The 9,600-nt window shown below is 68.4% G+C and overlaps 2 protein-coding genes across 3 annotated transcripts in view; one reads left to right on the top strand and one right to left on the bottom strand.

The window, feature by feature from the left end:
* The first annotated feature begins 244 nt into the window (after positions 1-244).
* Positions 245-6,028, top strand: BSG (basigin (Ok blood group)). Of its 2 annotated transcripts, XM_037824187.1 has the most exons (8): positions 245-402; positions 4,293-4,449; positions 4,532-4,614; positions 4,695-4,831; positions 4,911-5,187; positions 5,292-5,316; positions 5,423-5,489; positions 5,780-6,028. In XM_037824187.1, the coding sequence occupies exons 1-7, from the start codon at positions 336-338 to the stop codon at positions 5,484-5,486; spliced, it is 810 nt and encodes a 269-aa protein (XP_037680115.1). In that variant the 5' UTR covers positions 245-335; the 3' UTR covers positions 5,487-5,489; positions 5,780-6,028. The 2 variants fall into 2 exon arrangements, with proteins under 2 accessions (XP_037680115.1, XP_037680114.1); XM_037824186.1 differs by having other exon boundaries at positions 5,423-6,028.
* Positions 6,029-7,943: 1,915 nt separating this feature from the next.
* The window catches only part of POLRMT (RNA polymerase mitochondrial), a 15,216-nt gene continuing 13,559 nt past the window's right edge, over positions 7,944-9,600 (bottom strand). The window contains exon 12 of the mRNA XM_037823791.1: positions 7,944-8,429. Coding sequence (XP_037679719.1) covers positions 7,944-8,429 — 486 coding nt within the window. The remainder of the gene's footprint in view (positions 8,430-9,600) is intronic.

Here is a 9,600-nt window from a genome sequence, read left to right on the forward strand (position 1 = left end):
GGCAGCGCATCCCACTCTAAGGAGATAAGGGGCAAAGAAGCGCTCCATAGGGGAAACTGAGGCAGCGCCAGGCCGCCCGGGGCGGGGCCCGCCAGGTCACGTGCTCCCAGCCGCACCCCGGCTTCCGTCGGTCCTGTCCGTCGGAGCCTGCGCGGGCGTACGTGCGTCTGCGCGCGTGCGCAGTCTGGGCGCCCCGACGGGTCTTGCGTGCCCTGCGCGCGCGCGCCCTCCCCCGCGTCGCCGCCGTGCGCGATCCCGACCGCCTCCGCTGGTTTTTATAGCGGCCGCAGGCGGCGGCGGCGGTTGGCGGCGGGGACGACGGGCGACGAGGAGACATGGCGGCGGCGCTGCTCGTGGTGCTGGCGGCCGCGCTGCTGGGCGTCCGGGTCGCCTCCGACGCTAGTGAGAACCGGGCGGGGGTCCCAAATGGAGGCCGCCTCGGGCGGAGGGGAGAGTCCGGGGACCTGGGGGAGACTCGGGGGTCCGCGCCGGTGCGGCGCCGGGAGATGAAGCCCCGGGGTTGGGGGTCCTCGGGGTTGGGGGGTTGGGGGGGGCGCCCGGAGGTGAAGCCCCGGGGTTGGGGGTCCTCGGGGTTGGGGGTTGGGGGGGCGCCCGGAGGTGAAGCCCCGGGGTTGGGGGGCCTCGGGGTTGGGGGGTTGGGGGGGGCGCCCGGAGGTGAAGCCGCGGGGTTGGGGGGCCTTGGGTTTGGGGGGACCCCCGGAGGTGAAGCCACAGGGTTGGGGAGGCGCCTGGAGGAGAAGCCCCAGGGTTGGGGGGCCTTGGGGTTGGGGGGGCCCCCGGAGGTGAAGCCCCAGGGTTGGGGGGCCTCGGGGTTGGGGAGTTTGTGGGGGGCGCCTGGAGGTGAAGCCCTGGGGTTGTGGGTACACCTGGGAGCTCTAATGCAGCAGAGGTTGAGGTAGCTGAAGCCCCTAACCCTGGGGACCCTGGGGGCTGCTGAGGCAGACCTGGGGGTGTGGCTGCGGACATTGGGTGGGGTCCCAGGGGGTCCTGACTGCGGTTGGAGGTGAAGCCCCTGCCTGGGGCAGCATTGGAGGTGGTCACCGAGCTCGGGCGGCCTTGGGGGTCCCCTGGCCGGGGTGACCTGACCACTGGCTGGAGGCATGGAGCTCCGTGAACAGCTGGAGAAGGACCTGCCCCAGCCGGGGTCCATGTGTGTCTCCTATGGAACGGAACCGAGGGCCTGAGGCTGGTCCGGCGCCCGCCTGGCTCCCTCTTCCCTGGATCAGCTTCCTTTGGGGGGGCCTGGGGGATGGCCCACCCTGCCTGGCCCACTGGGCCCCTCCCAGCGTCCTGGTTAGGGCAAAGCTTCTTGTGCAGGCCCAGAGGTCACCGTTGCTGAGGGCACTGGGGGTGCACCTGCCCCCACACGAGTCCTCCGCCAAGGAGGGGACCCCTCGAGTGTGCGCCTGCAGTGCTCTCTCTGATTCTCTCTGATTGGGGGCACCTATTTCAGAGGCCCTGAGGGGAGGGGGTGTTGGGGGTCACCTCCCTCCAGGCAGCTCACAGGGGCCCCTTAGGGGCTCTGGGAAGTGGGGCTGGGTGTGTTTCTCCAAGATGAAAGCCAGGCAGCCTCTTGTCTGGTAGATGTTTTCCTTCCCTTATCCGGATCCTGTTTGGCTGTTTGGTTCTGGTTTAAAGATTTGTAGTGTCTGGCACGGTGGGGACAACGGGCAGAGCCAGAAGGCTGAGGCTCCTGATTTGGAGGGGCAGGAGCTGCGGGCCCTGAGCCCCCCATGAGCCGTGTCGGTCCACCTCTGTCCCCCCCCTCCACAGACAGTCACTTAGGGGACCTGCTGGCCGGGGGCCCAGCCGGGCGGCTGCTCGCCCCAGATAGGAGTTAGCATGCCAGGTGGGCACGGCAGATGTGCGGGGGCCTCCGTGGGTGTAGTCAGCGGCTTATCTGGTCCCAGGCCGGGCCTGGGCCTCTCCAGTCCCCGTTCTGGCTGATGCGGGACCTGGGCGTGCTCCTCGCAACACTGGGGGGGCCGCCCAAGCCCCTGCTCACATGCCGGGCCCCTCTCCAGGGCGGGCGTCCGGGCAGCCGTGCACCCCCGTGGGAATCTGCCTCTCCAGGGCCCCGGCCGCACCCATGTCCCCGAGGGCGTTGGGGACCTTGCTGGCTCCCCCCAGCAGCCTGGTGTCCCGTGCCCCACCTGGCAGGAGGAGACGCAGGGAGGGTGGGGGCCCGGAAGGTGTCCCGCTGCGCTCCCGCCTGGGCTTGTTTCCCACGGAGGCCCCGCCTGGCCCCGGGCCGGGGAGCGGGAGCGGCTGTTTTTCGATGAAGGTGACTTTGCTTGGGAACGTGGGTTCCAGGTCACGTGACCGGCCGGAGCCGCGCGCCTCCCCTCCCCTCCCGGTGCTCCCGGCCCCTGGGTGGAGCCTCCGGCCGGGCCTCCTGCTCGCCGCCGCCCCCCGCAGGGGCCTCATGGGAACGCACTGGCCAGTGGAGACGCGGGGCCCCCGGGAGCCACAGGACCCTGGCCTCACCCGAGCCTGGGGGCCGTGGAGGGGAAGGGGCTCTGCCGCCGGCGGCCCCCGCCTCCCTCCCGCCCTGACTCAGGGCGGACTCCGCACGTAGCAGCAGTTCTGTAATCGCCAGGAAACCGTGATTCCTCCCAAGAATTGAGGTCACTGGGGGCGGGCCGGTGGTGGAAACGGCCCGGCCGCTGCCAGCCGAGCTGCCCGGGCCCCAGGCGGGTGGCGGCAGCCCTGTCCCCAGACCCCGGGCCTTGGCCGGAGCAGGCTCCTGGCGCTGGGGAGAGGCTCACGTGTCATGTGCAAGCAGGTGTGCGGGTGTACGTGTGTGTGCACTGTCGCCCCACCTGGTGAGGTGTTTTCGGGGTGCTAAAAGTGTCCCCTGGTTGGTGGGAGGAGGGGCCTGTCCCCGCCCTTCCCCTGCTGGGGCTGGGAGCAGCCGTGCCATGAAGGACCTCTTGGGAAGTGACCCTCAGAGCTGGGGTGTTTGGCTTTTGTTGCCTTGCGAGTTTGGAGTGTGAGGCCTCGTCCTCTTCTGAAGGGAGGAGCAGCGGTGGTCGGAGGTGCGGGCGTGGCCAGGCCCTGTCCCGGAGGCTCTTCCCGCTCCTGGCGCCCTGAAGACTAGAAGTGCCAGTCGGGGGAGCTGCCAGGGGGCTGGGCTGGTCCGGGGACCCCCTGGTGACGTTCCCTGGATAAAGGTTTCCTGCTCCTTAGGTTTCGTGGTTTGGGACGTGGCCTTTGTTTTCCTAGCAGTTAGCTGGGCCTGTCCCTGGGGTGGGGTCGTGTGCGAGCCAGCGGCCCCCTGCGGGTGTAGGAGAGGCCTTTTCCGTCTGATCCGGGGAGCCGGGTTGCTGGGGTGAGTCCGGGGCGGGTCTCCAGTGAGGAAACGGTCCTGGGCAGGGAGGGCACTGGTCAGTGTCCTTGCCACAGCCTGTTCTGTAACAGATACTTTGTTCGTGCTTCTGGAACTTCCACAGCAAGGACACGCTGGGGCCCCCTCTTAGTGCAGATGGTTCGAGTGAGATCTTACGTTCTGCTCCTCTCGCCTACCTCTGCCTTGGGCTCCTCCCCACGAGCTAGGAGAAGGGGCTCCCTGCAGGCAGCCCTGGGTGCTCTCTGTGAGTGTCCCACGGGCAGGACCTTCCGGAAGGGTCCCGGCTAGCAGAGGTGCTCATCGCCCCCCTCCATCCTGCTCCCCCGAGGGGCTTGGTGCCATCGACCAGCCCAGGCTGTGGAGCGGGGGACGGCGCAGCCCCCAGACCCTGCGCTCGCTGCATGTTGGCTGCCTGGCTCCCGCCCACCTGTGTGCTCCAGCAGGTTGCAGTGTCTGTCAGTCTGTCAGGCAGTCCCTGGGGAGGCCACCAAGTGTCACCCTCAGGCCGAGAAGGCTCAGGGCAGACCCTCCTCCTCAGTTTTTGGTTCTGAGAGGTTGCTCAGCTTAGGGTTGGCTGAGGGAGCCCCCCCTTGGCCTGTGGATGTGGGACTGGAACCCGGAGCCAGGGCACGTGTGAGTGGGCAGGAGCCACTTGGGTGGCTGGGGAGGGCGCCTCGGAAAAGGCATTCTGACGGGGGGCGGCAGGGGCCCCACCTGGGGTTTTTTTGGGTGGTCAGTGGGCCCTTGTTCCAGGGCTCGGCCGGGAGGCTGGTCGCTTGGCGCCTTCCTAGGGAGATGCCGGACGGGGCCATGCACCCCCTTTCAGCCCGGGGGTCCCTGTTCATGAGGAGGGTGGGGGGGCCACTGGGGTGCTGGCACTCCTCCCGGGCCCCACCCCGCTCACGGCCTGCGGTGCCCACAGGGGGCGGCATCTCCACGTCTGTCTACGACGTGGGCAGCAAGACTCACCTCAGGTGCAGCCTGAACCACAGCAGCAGCGCCGTGGAGGGCCATCGCTGGCTGCGGGGCGGCCGGGTGGTCCAGGAGGACTCGCTGACCAGCGTGCAGACGGAGTATGAGTACGTGGGGCGGGGGTGGGGGCGGGGGTCCCACCCCGTTACCCCAGCCGCAGGCCCCCACAGCCCCCGCCGTCTGCTGCAGGGTGGACCTGGAGGACAGGGCTGGGATCTACACCTGTGTCTTCCTCCCGGAGCTGCTGGGCCGGGCTGAGATCCCGGTCAACGGTGAGTCCTCGGGGTGGGGGGCTGGCACGCTGCAGGGCCTCGGGGGGCAGACTGGACATGGCCCCTGGGTCTCCTGCCAGGTACCCCCAGGGTGACGGCCGTGAAGAAGTCAGAGCATGCCACCGAGGGCGAGGCTGTGGTCCTCAAGTGCCGGGCAGACGCTGTGCCCCCCGTCAGCAAGTGGGTCTGGTTCAAGCTGAGCAACTCCGAGGAACAGGTGGGCTGTGGCCTCCCACGGAGGTCCTGGGGGTCCCTGCCGAGGCCCCGCTCGGCTCCAGCCCCTGCTCTCCTCCCAGGTCATCGTCAACGGCTCTAAGGGCCGCTTCGTCGTGTCGTCCTCGGACACGCACTCGGAGCTGCACATCGAGCAGCTTGACATGGAGACGGACCCTGGCGAGTACGTGTGCAACGGCACCAACGCGGTGGGCACCGCCGCCGCCAGCATCACGCTGCGTGTGCGCAGCCCCCTGGCCGCCCTCTGGCCCTTCCTGGGCATCGTGGCCGAGGTCCTGGTGCTCGTCACCGTCATCTTCATCTACGAGAAGCGCCGGAAGCCCGACGAGGTCCTGGATGGTGAGGCTGCTGGGCCGCGGGCTGCGGGCGGTGGGTGGCTGTGCCCCTCTGCCCGAGGCCCCCCTGACCACGTCTCTCCCCCCATGCCGGCCGCCCTCCTGCAGACGACGACCCAGGCTCTGCCCCGCTGTAAGTGCCGGCCCGGCCGGGTGGGGGCAGCGGGGACGGCGGGTGCTGGGGACGGGGTGGCCCTGCCCCCGGGTGCCGCATCCCCTGAGGGCCTCCTGCCCCCCAGGAAGAGCAGCGAGCAGCACGTGAACGACAAGAGCCAGCACGTGCGGCAGAGGAACAACAGCTGAGCGGTGAGACCGCCCGGGCCCACCTCTCGGGAGCGGGGGGCCGGGCACCGTCTGAGGCTGCGCCCCCCACCCCCGGGCGGCCCCCGAGTCCCGTCCGGTGCCTGTCACCTCCAGCCCGAGTCCTCACTGAGCACAGAGCCCCCCACCCACTTGCCCCAAAGGAAAACCCACCGGCAGGAGCAGCCGAGCGTGGACAGAAGTCACATCTTCTCTTTTTAAACTAAATCAGGGTTTCCTACCTGTAGATTTCTGTTCCCTGGGGTTTGTTTCCCTTTTTAAACGTCTCATTTCAGCCGCCAGTTGAGGGGCTGTTGTCTGGGGCCTGCGCTGCCCCCCTGGCTGCAGGCGCCCATCGGGGATCCCTGGAGCCCTGAGCCCCTCACCGTGCCGCACGCAGCCCCTCCGCAGGGCCTGGGCCGTCAGCGTCGCGGGCGGAGGTGACTGGGGAGCTGGGCCCGGCTTCCTGTCTCGACATCGGGGCTCCCAGGTCCCCTCCCTGCTCCTCACCCTTCAACAATAAAGACTGACTCCAGCCTCCTGTCCATTCGTCTGTCTGTGCCCAGCTGGGGCTCCGGGCCATGCTGGAGACTAAGTGGACATGTGACGATGTGGAGGGGGATGAGGTGGGGGCATAGCGGCTCCTTTGCCCCAGGCCGGGTCTGTGAACCCCAGGGGGCTTGGGCTGACCCCCCTCCAGAGCCCTCCCATTTTCCCACAAGAAGCTGGAAACCAGGCTTCCAAAACCTGCTCTTTTCAACACCAGAAAAAGTCGAGCCTTTGAGGCCACGCTTGGCCCAGGGCCACCAGTCTGAGGCTGTCCTGAGGGAGGCGGCCGCTGGGGGTCCCCAAGATGCCAGCCATGTGGCCCCCATACCCACTTCCTGCTGCACCCTGCCCACAGGCAGCCCCACCTGAGGCCCTGGAGCACCCCAAATCCAGAGCCTGCAGACCTCCCCAGGCCCAGAAGCCTTGGAGTGCTCCCCGTCCTGCCCTCTGCCCCCATGATCGCAGCCAGCGTCCCCCAGCCACCTCCCCACACCCCACTGGGGCCCCGCACACCCTGACTGGGCTGGCTCAGGGCCTGTGGCCCTGGGGAACCCCCAACAGCAGGGGAGGGGCGCTCGTGGGCAGGGGCCGCCTCAGGGCTGTGTCCGGGGGACCCTGACTCCAGAGCCTCTCCTGTCTGCACAAGGAAGGCGTATCTGAGGGACGGTGGGTGCTGAGCCGGGCCTCATCTGTCTGCCCGAGGACCTACTGGGTGCCCACGGTGTGGGGATGAGGGGGTCAGTGCCGAGCGCAGCCCTGCAGTGTCTTGAGATGGTGTGCTGAAGCCTGCCTCAGTTTCCCCAGAGGCAGCCTCCCAATCCTCTCCCATCTCGCATCTGGGCCAAGTGCCCCAAGCCTTTGGGAGCCAACTGCAGGGCTCCCCTGGGAACCATGGGGGTCTCGGGAGGGGGTGGAGGGGGCAGAGGCCACCTGACAATAAGCCAACTCCTAACTGCCCCCCAAACCCATATCCTGTACCCCCACTCTGGGCAGCGCATCCCAGATGGAGGGGCAGAGCAGGGGACACCCCAAGGGCCCACCGTGGTTGGCAGTAAGAGCAGGTTTGGGGTCACCTGGCAGCTGAGTAGAAAACCCAGAGGTCGGGAGGGTGATCAGATTTTGGCTGCCGCCCCGATCTGCCAGAGGTCCCCGGGGAAAGTGACCTCCACAGACCTCTCAATGTAGAGACCCTGGGGAGACGGGCCCGGGTCAGGGGCATCACGCCCAGTGTCCCCCACCCCCAGGCTGGACGGCCGGCGCTCGGGGGGCTCTGAGACCCGGGGCTGGCCCCCCTCTAAGCCTCAGTTTCTGCAGCGCAGGGGCTGCGGCGGATCTCCGGCCACCCTCAAGCTTTAAGGCCCCTCCCTGGCCCTGCCCCTTCCTCACTTCGTCTTCCTAGTCGTTTTTTGTCTGGAGGGCTCCCAAATCGTATAAGCTCTGGGGGCCTCTGCCCAGGCCTGCCTCCAGCTGAGCAGGGAATACGGGACCCCAGCTCATGAGCGATGCCGAGAGGGGGCCGCGGAGGCACCGGGGGCACCTGGAAGGAGGGGAGGGCTCTCCCGGGAGGGGGGGCAGAGGTGCAAGGCCCTGAGGCTGGGGACCCAGCAAGGGGGGCCTGAGGCTGGGGAGTGTCGGGGTGGGCACGGGCCACGGTGGGGGTGCAGGGCGACGGGGAGCCGTGAGGGGGCCACGGTGGGGGTGCAGGGCGACGGGGAGCCGTGAGGGCTCGGAGGCGAGAGGCAGACGTGCCTTGACTGTCTCGCCATCCCCACTCCTGCGAGTCTCGTCTCCTGCTACCGGCGGGAGCCACCGCGCGCTGCCCCAGGGCCTTCGCACGGGCTGAGCCGGCCGCGAGGACACTCCAGCCACAGGGTCCACTGGCCCTGTCCCCCTCAGGTCTTCGCTCAGACATCACCTCCCCCGTGAGGCCCTTGCACCTTCCACCTTCTCACGGCTACTCGCCCGAGCCGTGTGTCCACCGGGCATCTCCTGTGCCCTCTGCTCGGCCGCCCGCTCTGTTGGCTCCTGATTCCTGGGACCTGCACCAGGTGCTCGGCCACCGCCCTCAAGCTCACGCGTCAACCCCAGGAGCACGGGCCAGGCTGGGCTGAGCATGGTGACGGGGGCCTGGCGGGGGCCTGGCAGGGAGTCAGTCCGGGAGGGTTGGGGGGAGCTGCCCTTTGAGCCCCTCCCGCGGCCAAGCCCCTTCTCCCTGCCCCCAGCCACAAGCCCCAGGGCCCTGGCCGCCTGCCCAGCCCGACATCTTCCCATGGCGAGCATAAGAGACGCCCCTCCAGCTGGAACACACATCTGCCCCCGGGGCGGCCGCAGCCTGGCACTGCCAACTCTGCCGCCGCCCAGCCCCTCTTGGGACAGGCAGCTGCTCTGGCCGCGGGTCTGGCCGAGGGCACGGCAGAGGTGACCACCTGGGGGGCTGGACCGGCCTGGGCTGACCTCGGTGCCAGGGGATGGGGTGTGTGTGTGTGTGCACGGGGCAGCCTGGCTGGGGCCACTGTACAAATGAGCACATGCGCCAGGGCAGGGCTGAGAGCCTGCCGCACACAGGGACCACTCGAATCTCCACCCTTATGACGGACATCCTGGCGGGGGAGGGCAGCCAAAGAGCATGTCCTCGGTGACATCTGGCCAAAAGTGCCAGGAAGACCGGAGGGTCCCAGGAGGGTCCCAGGATGTCCTCCCACCACACCTAGCCCTCTCTCCTCTCTCCTGCACACGTCCTCGCCTGCCTCCTTCCCTCTGGTTGAGCTGGGCTGGGGCTGGGGCTGGGGCTAGGGGCAGAGTCCTGGCCTAGTTTCCCTCGCAGCCCTGCTGTTCCCCCACGTCACCCAACACCAAGCACCCCTCCCAGCCCCAGAAGAGAGCCTGGGGTGTCTTCCTGGAGCCGGGGGCCTGGAGAACCTGAACCCCAGGGGGTGGAGAAATGACAGCCTCCCCTGGGTTCCCCAGCGGGTACCATGGAGAGCAGGTGGAGGGCCCCAGGCTCCACTGTGACCACAACCTCCCCACTGTAAAACCCACCATCCCAGAGGAGACCCTAGAACCCTGTTGCGCTTTAGGGTGCTGTTTGAGGGGTGGGGTCCTCGTGCAGGTCTCTGGGCCTCAGTGTCCTCAAATGTGGCCAGGGAGAAGGGGGTTGCAGCCATGGAACCCGGGTCTCCCAGGGGTCACCCTGAACCTATCCTTTCTGCACTGCACGTTCCCAAAGCCTGTGTCCAGGGCGGGCGCAGTGACCAAGCAAGGAGCTTGTGGCTGGGTAAAAAAAAGAAAAAACAAAACCAAAAAAAACCCTTTTATTTTGGAAACCTTCGAATCTATGGGAAAGGAAGAGGCTGGCACGACGAGCCGCCCCACGGCGCCCAGCCCCGGTGCCAACGGCTCCCGCCCCGCAGCGCCCGGCAGAGCTGAAAACCGAGGCGCGGCGGGGAGGGTGGAGAGGGCGACGCGGGCCCCTCACCAAGGTCGCGCGCGCAGGAGCCGCGGCGGGCGGCGGGCCTCGGTGACCTTGGGCGCGTCCTTCCGCCCGTGGGCCTCAGTTTCCTCCCCTGGG

This window comes from Choloepus didactylus (genome assembly GCF_015220235.1).
Source record: "Choloepus didactylus isolate mChoDid1 chromosome 25 unlocalized genomic scaffold, mChoDid1.pri SUPER_25_unloc1, whole genome shotgun sequence".
NCBI lineage: Eukaryota > Metazoa > Chordata > Mammalia > Pilosa > Megalonychidae > Choloepus > Choloepus didactylus.

Bases quoted from the DNA above. Each gene is read 5' to 3' on its own strand.
- BSG (XM_037824186.1), top strand. From the start codon at position 336: ATGGCGGCGGCGCTGCTCGTGGTGCTGGCGGCCGCGCTGCTGGGCGTC. The intron at 403-4,292 runs GTGAGAACCGGG...CGGTGCCCACAG, and splicing joins CCGGGTCGCCTCCGACGCTA to GGGGCGGCATCTCCACGTCT. The intron at 5,317-5,422 runs GTAAGTGCCGGC...CCTGCCCCCCAG, and splicing joins GACCCAGGCTCTGCCCCGCT to GAAGAGCAGCGAGCAGCACG.